Source organism: Hypoxylon trugodes (assembly GCF_022578975.1).
Source record: "Hypoxylon trugodes strain CBS 135444 unplaced genomic scaffold F4822scaffold_1, whole genome shotgun sequence".
In the NCBI taxonomy this organism is placed as follows: Eukaryota; Fungi; Ascomycota; class Sordariomycetes; order Xylariales; family Hypoxylaceae; genus Hypoxylon; species Hypoxylon trugodes.
Window position 1 is genome coordinate 640,331 of NW_026250016.1, and position 20,230 is coordinate 660,560.

Consider the following 20,230-nt stretch of genomic DNA (forward strand, 5'->3'; position numbering starts at 1 on the left):
CGTGACTCAAAAAAAAAAGATAAGGCTCACGTGTTGATTACAACTCTTATCGCACACGGACCATCTACTCACAGTGACTACTCGGAAGACTTCCGGTGATTATCCGACATGGCTCGTTATCGGAACAAGAAGCAGTGTGGAGGCAAGAAGCACAAGGTACGTTTTTCTCCTACTTCAATGTTTCCCCATCAAATCAAAGCTGCACTTAACTCCAAGCAATTGTAAATTGAGCTCAACAAGGAACGCGCCGTTTTGCTCCACTACCTTCATCCTCACAAGCCTCTATTCATACCCGGCGCTAGATCTAACCATCTCAATTACCACTCTCTAGAAATCGCAATCCGCCAAGATGCACGTCGAAGTGAGTATTATTCGAGTTCTAATGCTTTTTTAATATTATTTTCTCTCCCTTCCTAGCATTGAGAAATTTCTTCTCGATGTTTCCTGGGACCTGCATCTCGAGGTTTTACCAAAAAGTCCAATGCTAACGCGACTGTGAAAATACAGCGCCAGATCAAGCTCGTTACCGAGCAACACAACATGTAGGTTACATCATTGCCATTATCACTATGATCGCCTTGGCTCAATTGGTTTTGGCTACCCTTCATTGCTATCATCACTGACTAGCCAATGCACCCACTAGCCCGAAGCCTTCGCCTATGCCTGAGTTTCCCATGAAGGAATGGAGTGTCAAGATTTACGTTCTGGATCAGGCCAACAATGAGCATCCGGCCACCTGCTTCACTAAGGTTATTTACAACCTTCACCCCTCTTTCGAGGAAAAGACCCACCAGAGTAAGTGCCTCTCAATCGCGCGTCGCGGCGCGTGCCCTTCATGATCTGCAAGAGCTTACGCGACTGTAGCTTTCACCGAACCTCCTTTCACCTGTGCCAACGAAGGCTGGGGCGAGTTCGAGATGTCGATCGACCTATTCACCACCGAGAAGGGAGGCAAAACCACGGTCTACCACGACTTGAACTTCCAGTCCCCAAGCTACGAGGTTATTCAGTCGGTTACCTTCAAGAACCCCTCCCAGTCCCTGCTGGCTATCCTCCGTGAGACCGGTCCGATCCCCAACGAGGACGATTCTAAGGTTGCTGCCAAAGCCCGCAAGGCCAACGACCTTAAAAAGAAGAAAGCAGTATGCGACTTCGAGAAGATGGCAGACGCTCTTGGCAAGTTGGGCGAGGAGGATCTCCTCCAGGTAATCCAGATGATTCACGACTACAAGAACGAGGACACTTACATCAAGAACGACGTCGATGCTGGTGAATTCACCGTTGACCTGTACACGATGCCCGACCTCCTGGCAAAGATGATATGGGACTTCCTGGTAAGTGTATACACACAAACATCATGTGCATTGTGCATAATTTGGACCGGGTAGATTGCTAATTCTAGATAGGTTGAGATTAAGGTCGTATCTTAGGAGTCTGGATCGTGAAGTCTTCACGAAGTATTGTGTATACAGACTATTCCTAGTCTCCCGGTTTTATTCTCGCAGGGACTTGGTTGCATTTGCATTGGCATTGGCGTTACAGGGTTAGGCATTGGCTCCTGTCTTTAGGATGGCCCTCCATGAATGTGGCATTGGTTGGCAGGTGGTAATGGTGACATTGGCGTATGGCTGCGTTTTCACGCTTCACCCAACGCGATAGATACCCTGCAAGTAGTCCCCCGACAATGCGTAAAAGGTTTAATAAAGTGATTTTTGGCATCTTGACTGTTAAACTGTGTGGTTCCCTGCGTTACGCATGCAGGGAACGATAGGGTGAGTCGCAAGGTGGCGATTTGCAGTGCTGTATGATGGTACCTAACAAGCTCAAAGTCAAGGATTTAACATGTAAGGTACGGTGTCAGGTACATGGATTTTTGTGGATTCAATTCTGTGCCTATTTAGCTGCCATCAGGAGACAGACCGATTGGTTGATTTACTGGGATAATTACTTTGTGGTAAGTTCTACGCGTAGGCATGTTGAGCCTCGTGGGCTGTCGAGCTGAAAATGACATCACTGGATTCACAAGTGAGGCTGGGGTTGATCATCATCTGACCGACGCTACGGATGAGTTTCAATGTTCTTATTTAGTGGGGCTTGCGGAGAGAAAATGGGGAGTGAGGAGTAAAGGGAGGGAGTCATTGCCGTCGGGGATAATTCTCCTCATTTCAAGGTTCAAGGTGAACTGAGAAGAGAAATTCAAGGTGAAGAATGTGACGGGATCGGGTCATGCTGAACGGTAACGTGACCAAATCATTCTGCTTGATCCCAGCCACATACATCCCTTCCCCCATCGGGGATTCCATTGGTACATATGTAGTATACAATTGCCGCATTCGGTATCAATTGCATAGATGTAAGCGTCGTTGGTCCAGCATCGCGGGGCTACCTACTTATGTATATACAAATTCAATATTTTATTATTTTTTAATATTTAATATTTTTATATGTGCTTGATGAACGGGTACATATGCATGTACATTGTATGTATTTATTAACCTAATACATATAGGTATATACGTACATACATCAGAGTGCAATAGATGTATCCTTCACCGACTTATGGGTAGTTGCATCTTAGCTGCATTGTAAACTGCATGAGGTCTTCAGCGGATGTAGACTAAAGGTTGTGTCAGTGTAATCGCGTATGTATGTACTTGTCCCTACCTGCCTGATATGAGTGAGTATTTATCGTAATGAGGCACGGATATTGATTGTAGGTACCTACCTAGGTATCTGTGGATAGAATTGCATCTCAGCTCCTTCCTTCTTGCTCTTCTCGTGGCCAGCTTTTCTGAGTAGCGCGGCCCCCATTGGCGTAAGTTCCAATCGGTGAAACGTCAAAAAAGAGGAAGTAGCAAAGGCAAAGGTAAAGGCAAAAAAAAAGAAGGAAAGTGTTGTCAGGTTCCCCCCCAATTCAATTCAATTCAACTCAATTCGATTCAATTAAATTTAATGTTCACAATTTTACTTTTACACATCTATCCATTTACATTATCCTACATACAAAATCCCACATTATCCCACTCTGTGCTGTCTATTCATTGGCACAGCAGCAATTCCGATATCTGATTGCCTCAACATCCCAGGCCGCGGTACTTATCAACCGCCCCAATCAGGCTTCCACCGATCCCCAATTACAAACTAAAAACCACACCCATAAAGCCACCCACGACTTGCGGCTTATCAAAGCTAGGTCCGTCCGAGACAGACAGGCGAGACACGCAGGCAATACCAAAGACGGGACGGAGAAGTCGAATCAAGCCTCGATCTAAATTGGTTGATTTGCGCGTACGAATTATTTCTCACTTATTTGTGGTTCCGTCTTCGCCTTCGTCTTTGCCTCCGTCTCCGTTTCCATCGCCGTCATCACCATCATTGTTGTTATTATTATTATTATTATCATCTATTGATCCACCCATTCATACACCCATCTATCTACTTATCTATCTACCCATCTGTGTCTGGATTAAATTTACCGATTTTACCCCATTCTTAAAAGCTACGGCCATCGAAATCGCCATAGTTGCAAAGTTGTATCACATAAGCCCCTGCTCGTATCTCCTCTTCCGCAGTACCTAAGTAGGACCTGGCCCGTACCGTATTTATAATCATTCACGTACTGTACCATCCTCGATTTCTTGTCATATCTCAGCTGTGTCGGCCTCCAAACCCCGCAAGTCCGAAGAAACCCACTTCACTCGCCTATACAGATCTGTCTAAAGTTAGGATCGGTTTATCATAGACTGTTTTTCAATTTGATAGCTACCATTTGTCCCACTTCATCCGAGCGCTTATTGCTTCTGCGCGTCTTCGTGTGTAAGACCTCGAATTCCCGTCGTAAGCCGAGCACGAGTCGGCGCGCGCCGGGTGTCCTGCGTCTTGTTCATGCGTGTGCGGCAAGCCGGAGCTCGAGTTAGAGCTGGTGTTGGAGCTGGAGCTGGATCCGACCAGAACGATAGCACCACTGGATCAGACCATGTCTCAATATGAGAATGCCACCGCACCCGCTGCTAACATGTCATCCGCTCTTCAGCAGCAGCCTCGCCAATCCCTTCCCGCAAACACGGCGCATTCCCACTCCCACTCGCAATCCCAACAACTACCTCAACCCCCTCAACACAAGCGCGTATACCAAGCCTGTATCCCTTGTCGAAGGAGAAAAGTCCGATGCGATCTAGGAAGCGTAGACGATCCTCATGAGCCCCCATGTGTACGCTGTCGCCGCGAAAGCAAGGAATGCTTCTTCAGTGCTACGCGACGTAAGCGTAGAAACGAAGACGACGACGTCGACGATCAAGAGGATGACTATACTACCCGCAACGCACGAAAGCGGCCCCACACCGACGACACGCCTCCGTACGTCGATAGAAAACCGTTCAGTAGTGTGCCGTTGACCCCAGGTGGTTCGACTGGTAGAACACAACCCTTGCGACGGCCCAAGACTGAACGTGAAGACGGGACAAAAGATAATACAGGAACCAGCTACACAGATACTAGAGAGGATTCAAATGCGCAGTTGGAAAATCTCGAGGCGCAGAGCGTCATGAGGAAAGAGGTCTACGGACCTCACGATGCCCTCGATCTACTGTACAAAGCTGCCACCGACAGGTCCGTCCGTCCATCTCATATTTCTAGCATGATCCTAAACGAGCGAGTTGCTGATTACGCCGTCAGCCCGCATGAATTGAATAGGCGCCATGAAAGCATTCCCTCTGTTGTTCACCCTTCGCCTGTGTCTGCGCCCGGTCGCAAAACACCACGAGACCACAATTCCAACTTAAACGGCCGTCCAAATGGCCGCTCAACATCTAAATCCGCGGATCTGATCGATCCCCTCCTACAACCTTCAGCCAAGAATGATGAGGCAGCAGAGATGGAACGCCGGCTTAATGTGGAAAATGAAGCTGGATACCAGGAGGCTCTCGAAGCTTGGTCGAGGTTCAGATTCGTTAGGGCTGGATGGTTTACGAAGGAGGAGGCAATAGCGTACATCGTATAGTAAGTGATTCCTCATGCTATGTTTAACTAACACTAATTTGTCCCTCTGCAGTTACTATGAGTACTTGTCCCCCATGACACCTATCTCGCCACCAACCTTCCGCAGCCCATCCTCCCACGCAACTCTGCTGACCGAAGAACCTATACTCACTGTCACACTTTTAACCATTGCGTCGAGATATTACCGAATACGATCTACCGGGGGGCATTGCAGGTCACACGCGATTCACGAAGAACTATGGAGGTATCTTCGAAGGATGATCGAAAGATGTCTCTGGGGACAAGAGGCTTTCGGTGGTGGCTTCTGTGGACCAGGCGCAGACGAATCTCAAACTTCCAGTACTGCACCGTGGCGGGGGCTAAGGAAGGGGAGTCTTCGTACGTTAGGTACAATCGAGTCGCTGATGATTTTGACCGAGTGGCATCCTCGTGCACTTCACTTCCCTCCTGACGAGGCTATCGATGAACTCATGCTTCCTTTTCGTGGTACGTCTCATGTCGGTATTGGTGATGACGAAAGTGCACAACGTCCCGGTGGAAATGTTGGAGGCCGAAGAATCGAGAGCTGGCTCGAACCCGCCTGGAGGAGCGACCGCATGTGCTGGATGCTGCTCAGTAATGCTTTGGGACTTGCTTATGAGTTAGGTGTTTTCGATGATGTCGACGAACTTCTTGCGGCCGGTGCTATCACGCGGCCAGAGTACGAAGATGAAGCATATCGTCTCCGTGCGACACGGATTAAACGCTTACTGTTGGTTTACTTAACGCAGCTAGCAGGCCGCCTTGGGTGGACGAATATGGTTCCCGACAGCATTCGTAAAACGGACCCTGCACTTTCAGGAAGGCGCCCGATTTCGAATGAAGGGAATACACCGGGGACCACGCAATCACTCTTGTCCAATACTTTTTGTTATGTGCCCAATGTCGAGCTGGATGACCAAATCATACATTGCTGGGTAGGTGTAAGCGATGCCATGCAATTAGGCAACGAGAGATTGTTTCGATCGCGCAAACACACAACAGAGTTGATCCAGAGCGGTAAATATACGAAGGCCCTGGAAGAATTCCATCCCATTCTCAAGAATTGGTGGAGGGAATTCCAACGTTTCGATATGCCCGAGAACATTCGTCATATATTGACCATCGAATACGAGTATGTTCGAATATATGTCAACTCACTCGCCTTGCAGGCAGTTGTTGAACGTTGTACGGCCAACGCCGGAGCATCTACTGCCGCACATGGGGGAAGCGTAGCTGTCGGGAATCCGCAACTCTCCCCCCAAACGCAGAATTATCTAGGAAACCTCCCTCTAGGCCATCTAGGTGGTTTCGGCCATGAAGACCAAGAATATGTTAAGGAAGTAGTGGATGGCTGTAGAAATCTCTTACGAACAGTTGTCGAAGGTTTGCTGAAAGAAGGTTATCTTAAGCACGCCCCTGTGCGAACATATTTCCGCATTATCAGCGGAGCCATGTTCTTGCTTAAGACCTTTGCTCTTGGCGCGCCGAAGTCCGATGTGGAAGTAAGCATTAGCCTGCTAGATCGCACGGTAGATGCCCTTAGAAACTGTGTCGTCGATGATATTCACTTAGGAACGAGGTTTGGTGATTTGCTCGAGTCTCTAACGACAAGACTCCGAGACCGTTTCAAATACGCCCCGGCTACAAGTTCTGGTGAAGGCAAGAGTCCTCGTCCAAATGGCGAAACAAGTAAAGTCGTCACCACGAATGGACATCTCCAACCTAACGGAGGTGAAAATGGATACCTAAGCCATACTAAGGTTAAGGAAGAACTCGTTGTTCCTAGTAAGTTTCACATAACCATACACTTGGCTGCATACCCTTAAGCGAAGCTAACAAATCCCCATAGAGCGTTCTTCTACTCCATCAGGCAATGTGTCGGCGACGCCTTTTGACTTGACAGTGGGCAACTTTCCTTACCCAGCCGGTTCGGCTTCAGTATTTGGACCTGCCACACCCGCCCTAAGCGGCAATGTTCTAGAAACCTCCAATATGGGCGACAACATATTTGAATCAGGTGCTGACTGGACTGCCGACGATCAAATGTGGTACCTCCCGCCGGGCCCGGCCCTGTTCCAGAATATGGGAGAGAATTCTAGCGTAACAATGACGGACCAAGGAGTCAACGTTGGAGGCGTTGACTTGCTTGAGTTTATGGCGATGGACCACCCCCCTACATTCAATCATCCAATGGATGGGCAAGGGTACTAGATGTATTCCGCCTGATTGTTAGCTAGATGAAGCGGCTTGTAATTCGTCTAAGACGATCAATGAAGACGAGGACGAAGGCGGAGTAGATGGGATCCTTTCCCCGTTACCAATTTCTTTGGAAGAAACTGTCGAATATGGCGTAGTATGTACGTTGAAAGCCGCTTTGCGCATTTCTTTCCTTATGCAACCTCTTTTCTTTATTTTTCCTTCTCGTATTTGTTAGGTGGCGGAGTTAAGCCCCTCTGGCTTGGGGTAAGACTTACATGTACTCGAACATGAGTCTCGTCTCACGACATGATTTCTTCCTTTGTTTATTCTCCGTCTTGGAAGGACGCGAGAAAGGCTGTGATGGACTGGAATTGGAAGGAAAGATACCCTCGAAAGCTTGAGCTATATTGATTTCGCAGAACGCCTTGCTCTGAGATTGCTTTTTGCTTCTTCGAGTGCTTCGTTTCCCTAAGGTCAATTAACAACAAGCGCTTTGGTTAGTTGAGGTTGCTTTATGGGAATTGTGGGATAAAATGACTACGATTAGCGGACAAAAGCCGTCGGGTCAAGAGCCTCGCGGCTTGCCTGGCATGATTTCACGAATCATGATATGATGTTTCCGCAAACTACCGTGGTGGTGCCTCAGATTTGGATATTAAGTAGCAAATTTCAATGGCAGTTCACTGTTTTGGCACTCGTAACCCGTTTGGCGAGCTTGATGGTAACTTTTATGAAATGCAGGCATTTTTTTTGAATACCATGTGTATAGATATCGACTATTATTGTAAGAATATCTATCATACTACGACCCTTGTGGTATGGCATTTTTTATTTAAAGAAATCATGGAACCATAATGGAATGGTAATCACAACATAACCTATACCGACCGATATGTGTAAGCTTGGCTGAAATATCGACGGATATAAGATATGTATGGCTTGAAACCCTGACTTCGCTTGGGAGCTTACCTTCGGCTCATCAGTTGATGGTATTTATTTCACGGATCTCAACACTCAACGAGTGCGTTTTCACACGTCGCCACTCGCCATTCATTGCCGCCTGGTAATGTCCGAGGTGGCTTATGGTGTCACGCGAGCACCGCGTGTTTATTGGACTTGCTGGCGCCTCGTAATATAATATAGGTGAATCGCGGAGTCTTCTTCTAGATGTTACTGGAGAACTCTTGGGGTTGTAATATATGTCGGTCACACGTGCTCTGATGGTTGTATGCATATACATATACAAATACACCTACGTCTCGATCCCACCGAGATGATTTCTGGTCGTGCGGATTTGGAGGATATTCATCTATTCCCGACACCGGTGAAGGAAAGCTTCCTATACGAGAACTGAAACGCGACGTGGCTGAAAGGAGCTAGGTAAAACAGGATCGATGTAGTATTCTACGCGAAAATATAGCTGAAGGATTCGGATGGCTGGCCTGGCAAATGAGGGGCCAGGTTCCCATCTGCACCTCAATCCGTGCTGAACGCCACCAATACAACACTAAGGTCTCACGATACCCAACTCCGTAGGGGAGGCCAGGTCGAATTCATTACACTGACTAGGTACTCCGAGATCCCATTACGCAGATGGGTTGCATCCCCTGCCTCGGGCAGAGCTTCCTCTATTGGCTTCGAGGCCCTTGCTAGATCACAGGCCAGACCTCCGACAGGATCGCCTTATTCAACTCAAAAGTACCTTGTATAGCACGTTTGCGCCTCAATACCATCTAGTACCTCTGTATATGATCTTAGCACGCAATGGCTAGACCCAATCCTTCTAAACACACGACGACTAGGTTTCTCCGTCGCTCCGTAACGTAATCACCTTTTACTCCTCTTACCATGAGTAGGTAATCTTTCACGATTTTTATTATTCTTCTGCGGTCGTTGGATTTTCTACTCCACCATGGCAGCCTCGGCTACTTCAGTGCCCGCGGCAGCGAGCTCAGCCATAGCGTCGGCAGTCTCGATCCTCACAGTTACGGTGAAGCCGTTGACAACTACCTTCACCCCGCCGGCATCATGTGGAGAGATGCAACTCACCCAGCTATCTTCGCCGGGATATCAGATATGGTTGAATGAACCCCAGCCGGTACCTGGCTCTAAAATTGGGGATTGTTACCCATCTGACTTTATCGCTGGATATACAAGTGGTGAGATACGACGAATGTGTTCTATGTCGTCGTACTATATGCTAACATAAGCATCTACGTAGTATGTAACGGAACTCGATTAGGCCTCTGTCATTCCACGTTATGCGCATACTCTTGAACATGGAGGGTTTGAAGTTCCTCGTTGACAAGCGTTAGGTGTATAACGCCTCGAGTTCAATTGCTCCCGTGTTCTCGCCATTGGTTTGCCCCGAGGGCTGGACTACCGCGGGGACTTGGACAAGTGGATATATTGCATGTTGCACGTCGTAAGTGAACATGCAAGTTAGTATTTGCCACAATCGATCTAACAATAGGCGCAGTGGCTTTCAGCTCCATCTCCCCGACACCACCGTAGATGGGGACCGACCGGCGTACGGAGGAACCTGCTATAGCAACTTTCAATCCGGACAAACCGTTAAGGTGACGGCGTACGATAGCGCTAGTGTTACGAGGGCGCTAGATGTATGTGTTCTCTCTTCGAAGACAAAATCCACAACCAAGGATTTATCTTCCGAGGCTGCCAGAGGGTTACCTAGACGTGCTAACCTGTTATCTATAGTGGACAGCCTCAGCTTCTACCGACCAAGCCTATGCGCACCCCATAGACGGCTTCCAAATAACATCGACCAATGACGTGAGTCTACGACACAACCAAGTACCTGTTCGGGTATCGCTATAATACTAAAAATAAGGTAATCTAGTCACATTCAGCTAAGCTCTCTGGTGGCGCAATAGCTGGTATTGTTGTCGGTAGTGTCGTGGGCCTCATAGCTATTCTAATGGCTCTTTTATTCCTGCTACGTCGATATCGCCAGAAGAAAAACCAACCCCCCTCTCTACAACCCCAGATACAAGAAGAATACCGACAAGAATGGAACAAGGATATTCTAGTTTCCCCCGAAACCGACAACTCGCGGTCCCCGTATGACTCGAGCAGCGGCATATACGGAAGTGGAACTCCTTCCTATAAAATAAACGAGCGATATGAACTTGACGGCCACCAACCCAGAGAACTTGACTCGGGATGGATAGGTCGTGAGCTTGAAGTACCCCCAGTACATCGACATGAAGAGGGACGCAGTCGGAAGCAGGTAGGGAGGGAGAGTGTAATCATAGAGAATATATAGGGAACAGAGGACAAGACGACTAACGAATGGTGCGAAAGGAATAATAATGAAGGCGTATAAGATTCGTATAGAATCCTAGCCTAACCCATTCCGAGTTATTCGAATGTATTTATCTTGAATATGGCCACAATGTATATAATCCTCATACCACATCCGCCTCCTTTTGTTTCACGGATATTTTGAAGTCGACTTGAAGTCAGGTCCGGTGGAATGTAATGGTAAGAAATGAGATAAATATTATGATAAAATAATAACAATTATGTTATGTCTATGAGTATGAAATAAATGATGGTGGGAAAATAGACAATGAGCCCTGAAAAAGGAGACGGGATATGTATCCATTTTTAACCTGCGAATTTAACCCCACAGGTATATTTGCACAAAATTTATACATGACGAAACTGAGCAATTGAATTTAGCTAAAAATAGGAAAAATCAATTAAAAAAAAGCAAAAATGAAATTCATTGCGGTGTGTGCGGATCGAACGCACGGCCTTCAGATACCGATTTACCTCGATGATTGAAGTGGACTTCAGTCTGACGCTCTCCCAGCTGAGCTAACCCCGCTTGAATGAAAAATTTTTGATTAATTAGGATCTATATTGCTTAATCCTCCGCATCGGACCTAACATCGTCATACAACCAACTTTTTTTTATTAGTTCCCGTTTTCCTATTGCTGGTGGATCTTCTATTTCTATATAAAAATTTTTTTCCCGGAATTTCTTACCTGAAAGTACGTGTCTATTGCCGTTGATTTACAAGTATCAACTCGCTGCATTGTTTCCCATCCTTAATGTTTACAACATCATTTCTAGCCATACGCTCGTCCACCTTTCGTTTACGATTCGTAGAATTATGAGAGAGTGTATTACTAAAGTGTTAGTTTTGCTAATAATAAATTTGAGTTGTGTTGATAAATCTAAGAGACACCAGGCAAGTCTGTGATCGTTGCAGTCTACTATCCAAAAAATGAAAAAAATAAAAATAAAAAACGCAGCAATTAAACAGCATACATATTTTCTTGTCTAATCATTCCAATTCCGCAATCATAGATACGAGTACAAATAAAACAGAAATATTATGATTAAATAATCCAATCCAGAGGAATTTCTGGTTCGCCCTCAGTGGCCTAGGTTGAAAAAAACTAGTACGGAAAACCACGATGACTGAGTCATGGTGGGATAATGACTGATTTGGATGCTATAGAGTTGTATATTGCTCCGTAATCGACCATAGTTGTTGTAGGATACGTACGGATACATACTATTTACATTGACAATGTAGGTAAATAGCCTTCAAGAATGAATACTATATATTAATATTATAGTTATTTAGACACATCCATACTCTCGGCAGAACACACTATATAGTAACCAGATAGGGAGCTGTGGTGGGATTAGAAGTTTTATGCCAGGTACATATTATGAAAAGGAGATCGGTGGTATTAAGGCTTCCACCCTCCTATCCTTGTACGGAAGAATCCATCCGGGTCTACACTCTCTGATACCGAATGGGCGAATGCTCTGTTCTCCGGGAGGAGCCTAGAGAAATAATCTTGCTGATGGAATCCATAGTTCATGAAAATGGGGAGGTATATGTCTGGTAACGTCCCATCTTGCTGCCATCCAACTACGCGATCACGTACACCGCCGTACTATGTCACCATATAGTTAGCAAGCGCTACTTCTCAGTTATAGGAAGTATTATCTCAAAGGGATTCTTACAGTATTCTGGAGGACCTGGTCCATTTTGTCGTAGTCACCCTGTGGCAAGAAGCTATAGTTGAGCTCGAGGATAAGACGTTGGGCATCATCTTCAGCATCGATCAAGTCTACACTTCTTTCCTTCGCAGCTTGGGCAATTCGCTTGGGGAAAGGCTGGTACGCGATCGAAGCAATGACACCAGGTTCTAACAAAACTGTATCTGTTATGTTCCGCCAATGCGAATGTATGCCTTCCATGACTTTCACGCCGTTTTCGGCCGATGGCATTGGAATAGTCTCTGTTCCAATCTGAACGACAGAGCCTTTAACGATGACCCAATTGCTTCCGCCGATAAGGTCGGCATATGTTTGGACCTTAGTAGTGTCTAGTAGCGGTCCAATGTCTGTAAAGTTCTTGAAAGTTCCTTCAGGGACGTCGATCCCATCGTAAAAGAGGAAGAGGATCCAGGTATCAATGAGATCAATGTTGCCACGTTCTGCTGTGACGATAACTGCCGCTTTATCGTCCTCATTGTAATCGGTGAAGTCCCTGACGGCCTTAAGCATCTTGGAGTCTGTCTCAGGGGTACGAAGGAAGACGAGGTTTCCACCAAAGATATCGCCTTGTCGGTATAACTGGAGGGTATAGGTGGTTATAATACCGAAGTTGTTACCGCCTCCCTTAAGAGCTCTGAAAAGGTCGGCGTTTTGAGTGGCAGATGCTGTTGCGATGGTGCCATTGGCCAGCACAATCTCATATTCCAAAACGGATGAAGCAGCCCAACCATACTGTGCTGACATGTAGCTGAGCCCACCGCCAAGTACTAAGCCTCCGACACCAGTGTTGCCGATGCGGCCACCGACGAATGTCCAGCCTGTCCCTTGTAGTTCGGCCGAGATGCTGTCTAGCCGTTGGCCCGGCCCGACCTTAGCTATACCCGTCTCTTGATCTAGGATAACCTGCTTTAGCTTTTGAGTAGAGATGAGAGGGCCGCCTTGGACACTTGACCACCCATTGTTAGGGTTGTGGCCACCTGACTTGATAGCGAAGTTCTCAGTGTTGTTGTTAAGAACTTTCACAATGGCAGCTACTTCGTCAGCAACTTTGGGGAATATTATACAGGAAGGTTTTAAGGCAGCACAAGAAGTAGACCAATAATCGCTTTGCTCATCGAGGTATGATAGATCAAGAGGACTGGTAACGTCAATGTTGGAAATGTCCCTAATAGTGGAGCAAGTATCAGCAAGAGCTAGGCCTAAAAGCCCAATGGCCGAGGCGACGAGTCCCCAGGCAGAGATCATCTTTCCTCGCTGTAGATAGTAGGAGTTCTGTGTGTCTATCCCTTCCGGTGCCGTCTTCCTAATCTCAGGAAATAGTAGACCACGGTCGGGACCAAGCTCATGAGGTACCTCACCCCCTTAATATAGAAAACACTCTCCGCCATTGGCCTAGGACGTCACTTAGCAGTCAACCTAAGGCATAGCCGAGAGCAGCCCATAGGCAATCGAGTTTAAGCATCTTGTATCACAAATTCCCACCCCAGACTCACTGCATCATGAGGATCCGCTAACAAGGGTACCGAAGCGCCACAGCCGAATTTCCCGGGGTAGAGTTATGTAAAATCATCAACATCGGTCTCGTTTAACATTCAAATCGGCGTGTCGAACTGCTCACGCCTGCGTTAGCTTATCCGCTTCTACCACGTCTTCCCCAGGTGCATAAGTTTAGGGGCATTGGTAACATTGGAGTCCACAAAACGAGGACAAGTCCAATAATAGAATTACTAGATGTCTCTAAGTGGTTGTTACTAGGCTCGTAAGATGTGTCCGCGTTGCCGGACCAATAACTAGACGAGAGATAAAATCATGGATCGCCGGGTTTCCGGATGCGTGGACCGTAAGATACAAATGCAACGCTTCTTGCCCGGTTCCTGGGGTCATGACCGCGCGTCTGATTCGCGGAGCGAAGTCAGAATCAAGAGAAAAAAAAACTTGCTGAGAAGTATGTAGTCATGGGTTTTCGAATAGCGCTAGACAACATGACTATGGTAGATATGGTACACTAAAAGCCAGTAAATTTGCCAACGAATATAACCGGCGATGGTCTGTTTTTCGTCCCACATTCAGGCAGACGTGTAAACGAAATTATTAGTCGCGAAGTGGTTTAGGATCGAGCTAGGTGCCCTGCCAAGATCGAAACTTCAGAGACTAATTCTTCAGCTCCATACCCGGCACGGTTAGGGGCTAGGTCGGCATCGTCGGCCGAGTACCTACGGGAGTATCCTACATAGGCCTTAATCGAAGCGAGCGCAGATGCCAAGATTACATAGCCGTTATAACCCCGCCACTTCGGAGTATAAACTGGTGCTTATGGACTAAGATCGATATAGCAACATTAGCCCAACGTCCTGACATGCGTGATTGGGGCGTAAGGAGGTATAGAACGTTGCATTGCAGCTTCGCTTGGGCACCTTTTCCACTATAAAATGACTACAGCTTAAGCGGGATAAATGTAAGCAGAGCCGCGAGTCTGTGGTTTTGCAGGAATGCGGGATCAATACTGGTGGCGCCACACGTACCTTATTATTTGCGTCCCGGCTATGACTCTCATTATAATCCAGCTCGTGTTGTAATCAACTTGATACAGGTAAATATCGATTTGGATCTAGATATTAATCGCGATATAGAACGATAGCCGAGTTGGCTATAATAATCACTCCGAGATCTGGAGACTCGGATTCCGCCGATTCTCGAGCAGTCGGAGAGGTACGACTGCGAAGCCTACCTGTGGAAAAGTTGATAGGCCAACCCCAACCCCTCAAGTTCTATGCTCCGGGGATGCGGACCAGACTTATCTAGGGGTGTGATTATTAATACTCCGAGCTATCTCTGATGAGAATCTAGGGTGGCATTTCTTTTCCCTTTCTGTTCTACTGCTTACGTATGTGTCCGGTAGTGGCGTTCAATACGCACAACCCAATCTCCTTTATGGGGTCGGAGTATGATCTATCACATTTTCTCAATACTGCTCCCCCACTATGTCTTATACCTATAGAGGTACAGATTGGGGGCCAGCAATGTCATGCGACTCATCACAACTTACTCATTTCATGATCCTGTTCCGAACCATTATCTCGACAAGGGAAATTAGAGCCCGAGAAATCCCTCTAACAAGACAGCATATTACTAAATAGGAAACCAACTAGAAGTGCCATGACATCATTATCAGCACATACGATATACTCCGTAGAAAGCCACTTGATATAAATGATACTGTAGCACCGCGATTCTTCTGTTATGTAGTTCTGCTAGGCTCGATGTCACACAAAGTAGAAATTACCTAACAGGCATAAGGTACACCCGGTGAAAGAGTGACAAAAGTCTCTTGGTTGGTGGGAGGAGTCTAGTATCTCATGTGAGTAGGTATGTGTGTAACCAGGCATGTAAGATTAGATGGCGTGCTCATACGAGGATTCAGTCACACACACAACCTCGAGCCAGCCAACACTGGCTCAATCGTCGAGATTTTTTTTCTCAAAGGCTAAGTAACGTAACATGATAAAGGGGTATTATTGACTACGAGAGTGAAATATCCAGCGAATGGGTTGTCTATAATGCTTCTATTAAGAAAAGATCGATGCATCCTTCCCAACCGAACCTCTCGTCACCCTTTTGGGTTGGTTAGGTTGATAGCCCTAAAAGAGGATTGTGTCGATATGGAATAATATCCTAATTTCGCGGAGTGAAGTTAGGATCCAAGTGAAACTTGATGCCTCGAAGCGGAGTTGAGACAAAATGCGAATGAATATGTTACTCCCACCCATCAAATGGGAATGCCTAGAATACAAGTTCCGGTTGCTTCAAATATATCGTGGTATCTCTGGTTATATGACCAACGTTCACAAAAAAAGAAAAATCTCCTTCAACCCCAATACCAAGACGAGTCGTCTGAGAAAAGATACCGTTCACAATGCCATCCATATATGCAGCCAGTCCAAGTATACTCCTCCTAACGACCTTCCGTGTTAGCCCAATTCAAATGGTATATCCTCCAACTTTTTCAGAATCCACGAAGAAGAGAAAATTCCATCATCCATCAACTGTAGACTCATCAATTAACCGCGCGACCACATTTGCCACACAATAGCTTTTGCTTGCCACTGATTTTCTTTGCCCTGAAATCTCGGCTGCCACACGAGGGGCATTGCATATCCTCACCGTCGTCGCTAGTGAGTTCTGAGCTCAGGCGACTAGCATCGGAATCAGCTGAAGGGGCTGTAAGTTTGGGGGATACCAAGTGGTTATTTCCATCTTGTTCTCGAGCTAGTATCGCCCCGGCGGGTACGCTCTTCCGCCGGCTGGACTTCTCTGTTTGGCTGTTACCTCCAGCTTCTTCGGCGTCACCTACCATGCTCTTCCGCCGATTATCCTTAGCTACCGTCGCGTCTGAAGTTGCTGCCGTGCTGGCAGAGCGATGATGAACCAAGTTCGACCCAAGCGCAGACCCGCTATTTCTACTATTTTGCAGCGGTGCGATATTTCGCCATTTGTTTAAATTCCAAAATGAATAACTAGCGCCGGCGGGGTCTAAGCGAAGCTCATCCTCATCTTCTTCACCCAATGACCGGAAAGAGAAACTCGGAGTTGGTGGCACTGGCGCTTCTTGTATACTTGATCGGTGATTAGCTCTACTCATTTGGGACAATTGCGTGGTTTGTGTGCTGGGGACCGGGCTCGTTGGAACGCTTGTAACTGGCGTGTTTGCGTAACGTTGTCTTCTAGCTTCTGAAGCAGAATTCACAGGAGTTCGAGCTGCCTTGTTTGGAGACAAAGATCGCTCGCTGCGGGCGGGTGTCGATATTGTTACCGAGACCGGCCTGCCTGGGTGGCCTTCTACGCCATGTCGCCATGTATTAATTCGGTCCGAGTTCACCTGGAAAATTCCCTGTGGCGGTTGAGTGAGTGAGCCCCGACGAGAGTGGGGATCTCGGCTGCCACCGCTCATCCGCGTGACTATGCTGCCGCTTCGGCCCAGTAAACTGTCTCTTCCAAGTTTTCTAGAGAATGTCGACCCGGTCTCCCAGTTGTCGTGACGACGCTTGGTAAAAGCGCAATCCTGGCGAAATACCTTGATCAAGCCGGCGTGGTCGGCTGTCACGATGATATTACCATCGTAATGGGTTGAACGCGCAATAAATCCAGGAGACTCATCGGGCCTTCTAACCTTGGCTGAGGTTTCCGATTGTGTATCTGGAGTCTCAGCCGTTTTATTTACAGCGGATTCATCCTTGCTGAGCAATGTTATAGGCGGAGGATTACAAAGTGTGAATATGGGATCGCCGGATGATTGTAGAAGTTGTCGCGCTGTTGTCGGGGCAAAAATAGCTCCGGTGACAATATTCGAATGAGCTTCGAAGTATTCGCAAGGCCTCTTCTCCTTATTTTCAGCTAGTCTCGTACTAGTTGACCATATGAATGCCCTCTTATCCTCGCTTCCACATATGATGTAATTGCCATCATCGCTAAATGTGGCTCTTATTTGGCTGCATGCATTTTCATGGCCCTTAAGCTTCAATTCGAGGTTCTTGTCTCCTAGATTATAGATCCTAATACGTGAGTCATTCGAGGTGATGAGGACCTTGACCACACCATCTTGAGAATCTGGGGGGAACATCATTGTTTCAATCCCGGTGATCTTGCTTCCCTTGGCGTTCTTGCCTCGAGACGACCGTACATGGATCTGAGTATGGTATTTGAGACCCTCGGTCTCGTAAAACATACAGAAGCCATTTAGGCATCCAGCTATTGCAGTCCTCCCATCAGGAGAGAAGGCAACAGCGGTGATGAAGTCGGATAGCTGACTGGAATAGGCAACAGCTTTATCTGGAATGCTCCATAGGCGTAGATATGAATCAAGAGAGCCCGCTAAAAAAAATCGGTCATCACGAGGATGGAAGGCAATAGAAGTGACGAAATCCTTGTGTTTAAACGTGCACAAGCATTCCTGTCTACTTATATGCCATAGACGAACAGTCTTATCCATCGATGAAGAAAGAAGGAAATTGTTCTTACTCCAGCTGAGGTCGAGAATGTCACCCGTGTGACCAATGAACTCCTTGACTGGCTTCGCGCGAAAGACGGGTGCACTCAGGCGCTCTTCTTTGTCGCTTGTAGCATTTTCTTCCTCTTCGTCTGCCTTGCGGTCCTCTTCTGTTGCGATTACTGCCCATATGCGTACAACTCGGTCTCGGCCTCCGGTAGCTAGGTATCTACCGTCCCTGCTGAACTCGATAGCCCATATAGGACCACCCAATTCCGTTTCATCTTTATCGGGCCCCTGAGTCGCACCACTTCCATTTGTTGTCTTTTTTTGATCATCTTTAGCAACCTGCTGTGTTCTCACTAACTCCTGCGCAAGGAACATGCGATTGAACTCTTTTATTTTCTTATTCTGCGCCCTGACCTTGATATATCGCGGCGGTTCCTTATGGTGAGGAATATAACCACCGGCGCCAATGGCAGAGGAAAAAGCAACAGCATTTGCGCCTTCAGTTCTCAATTCGCTAATTTCTGATTCGTCGTCTTGAATGCCACCTTCTTTCTTTCTCCCACCAATCATACTGAGACGACTAAGGAATCCACCCTTCCTAATAAACGAACCCGTTAGCATGGCATCATAAGTCCATCGATCTAGTCTTGGAAACACACCTCCTAATAGGTAGGTCAGGTTGGGGGACGACCTGCTTAGCAGAGAGGTCGGAGGAAGGTCGAGGTAGGGCTTCATTGGCAGGGCTGTCTGGTCGTCCGGAACTGCGAAATCGTGATGCGATGGAGCGGTCGGTATTGGTTCTTACGAAGATATGCTGCGATTGATATGTAAGTCAGCTTCACGATTGGCGAATAGCAACAGACAAGACGTACGTGAGACAACGGGTCAAGGGCTGGCGAAGGCGTGACTTGGCCAGCCCTTGTGCCGGTATCCGATTCCTTCTTGTCTTTGGCATCTTTCCCCGCTGTATCTCGTCGCGAAAGTCTTGCAACCCCTTTCTTTCCGTGACCGGCGAGCTGAGTGCTGCTGCCTAAATATGATGGCACGTCAGCGAAAAGGGAGGGGCTCGGACATGAAAGCGCTGCGAATCATTTACGAAAAATACGAGATGACAAGGGAAAAATGGTAGCAGGCAGCGACATACTCGGATCGTCAGAGGAAGTTTGCGACCTTCCTAGATCTCGAAGGGACTCTAATCCATTTTGATTTGTCTTTGGGGCTGGGTGGATAACGGACGACAGATCATCTTGGTGAGAACGGACGACCTCGGTCGCAGGTGGAGAGGCCGACATTTTCCATTATCTAGCGGAGGCCAAGATTCGATCGACTTTGTAGGAAGAGTGGCAGGGTGTGGTGCTGCGCGCGCACGCGTGTGGGGAATGATAGTAATAATCGTCGCGTATATTGTATCTATCGTGAAGTATATCGAGCTTGGAGTTACGTCGTCGGATAGTTGTACTTCCTAATTTTTGATCTTATTGTTTTTATTACTAAATATTACGGCGCGTGGTCTCTTGCAAGCTCCGTCACATCCGCGACGTTCAAAGGAGTTATTGTACCTAAGCAAATTAAAGTGGTCAAATGTCTCATTCATGAATCAGAATTAAATATAAATTCAAGCATATAAGAATAGTTGGCCATTCCGACTACTGGAATTAGCAAGTTGCGACAAATGGGAATAAAAATATTTATAAACTGAATGAACTGGAATAGAAAAAAAAAAAAAAGAAAATATAAAATCAAAAGAGCTATAGATATAAGATTATAAGATTGATTATTGTCGACGAGAAACTAAAAGACTTAATGCCGCGGGTGGCGCGACCGAGATTTCGTAGCTTGGAGCTTCTACAGTACGGTACCTAGGCAACTCTTGATAACAACGGGACGGCACTAAACCGTTACGACGAGCCGCAATCCGACAGTTAATTGTTGATGGAAGTCGCTGTATCCAGTTAGTTATGCGAACGGACCCT

The 20,230-nt window shown here is 46.9% G+C and overlaps 5 protein-coding genes and 1 non-coding gene across 6 annotated transcripts; 3 read left to right on the plus strand and 3 right to left on the minus strand.

Annotated features, from left to right (window-relative positions):
- Window positions 1-185: 185 nt before the first annotated feature.
- Window positions 186-1,718, plus strand: F4822DRAFT_384098 (SAS complex, SAS5 subunit/transcription initiation factor IID, subunit 14). Its single transcript, XM_051456496.1, has 5 exons — window positions 186-361; window positions 508-542; window positions 644-795; window positions 865-1,334; window positions 1,407-1,718. The coding sequence occupies exons 1-5, from the start codon at window positions 350-352 to the stop codon at window positions 1,428-1,430; spliced, it is 693 nt and encodes a 230-aa protein (XP_051319035.1). The 5' UTR covers window positions 186-349; the 3' UTR covers window positions 1,431-1,718.
- Window positions 1,719-3,976: 2,258 nt separating this feature from the next.
- On the plus strand, window positions 3,977-7,230 carry F4822DRAFT_423730 (uncharacterized protein; the record flags this gene model as incomplete). The annotated part of the gene is made up of 3 exons (XM_051460023.1): window positions 3,977-4,998; window positions 5,051-6,804; window positions 6,869-7,230. The coding sequence occupies 3 exons, from the start codon at window positions 3,977-3,979 to the stop codon at window positions 7,228-7,230; spliced, it is 3,138 nt and encodes a 1,045-aa protein (XP_051319036.1).
- Window positions 7,231-9,130: 1,900 nt separating this feature from the next.
- F4822DRAFT_423731 (uncharacterized protein) lies at window positions 9,131-10,504 on the plus strand (the record flags this gene model as incomplete). The annotated part of the gene is made up of 5 exons (XM_051460024.1): window positions 9,131-9,316; window positions 9,534-9,643; window positions 9,698-9,839; window positions 9,937-10,011; window positions 10,079-10,504. The coding sequence occupies 5 exons, from the start codon at window positions 9,131-9,133 to the stop codon at window positions 10,502-10,504; spliced, it is 939 nt and encodes a 312-aa protein (XP_051319037.1).
- A 466-nt stretch (window positions 10,505-10,970) lies between these two features.
- Window positions 10,971-11,071, minus strand: F4822DRAFT_t14. The gene has a single exon. It is a non-coding gene; the product is annotated as a tRNA-Phe (tRNA).
- Window positions 11,072-11,598: 527 nt separating this feature from the next.
- Window positions 11,599-14,153, minus strand: F4822DRAFT_5952 (FAD-binding domain-containing protein). Its single transcript, XM_051463709.1, has 2 exons — window positions 12,230-14,153; window positions 11,599-12,159 (listed from the first exon to the last, which is right to left on the minus strand). The coding sequence occupies exons 1-2, from the start codon at window positions 13,508-13,510 to the stop codon at window positions 11,950-11,952; spliced, it is 1,491 nt and encodes a 496-aa protein (XP_051319038.1). The 5' UTR covers window positions 13,511-14,153; the 3' UTR covers window positions 11,599-11,949.
- A 2,117-nt stretch (window positions 14,154-16,270) lies between these two features.
- F4822DRAFT_5977 (WD40 repeat-like protein) lies at window positions 16,271-19,698 on the minus strand. Its single transcript, XM_051463717.1, has 4 exons — window positions 19,402-19,698; window positions 19,130-19,287; window positions 18,917-19,071; window positions 16,271-18,855 (listed from the first exon to the last, which is right to left on the minus strand). The coding sequence occupies exons 1-4, from the start codon at window positions 19,547-19,549 to the stop codon at window positions 16,320-16,322; spliced, it is 2,997 nt and encodes a 998-aa protein (XP_051319039.1). The 5' UTR covers window positions 19,550-19,698; the 3' UTR covers window positions 16,271-16,319.
- Between the last annotated feature and the right edge of the window lie 532 nt (window positions 19,699-20,230).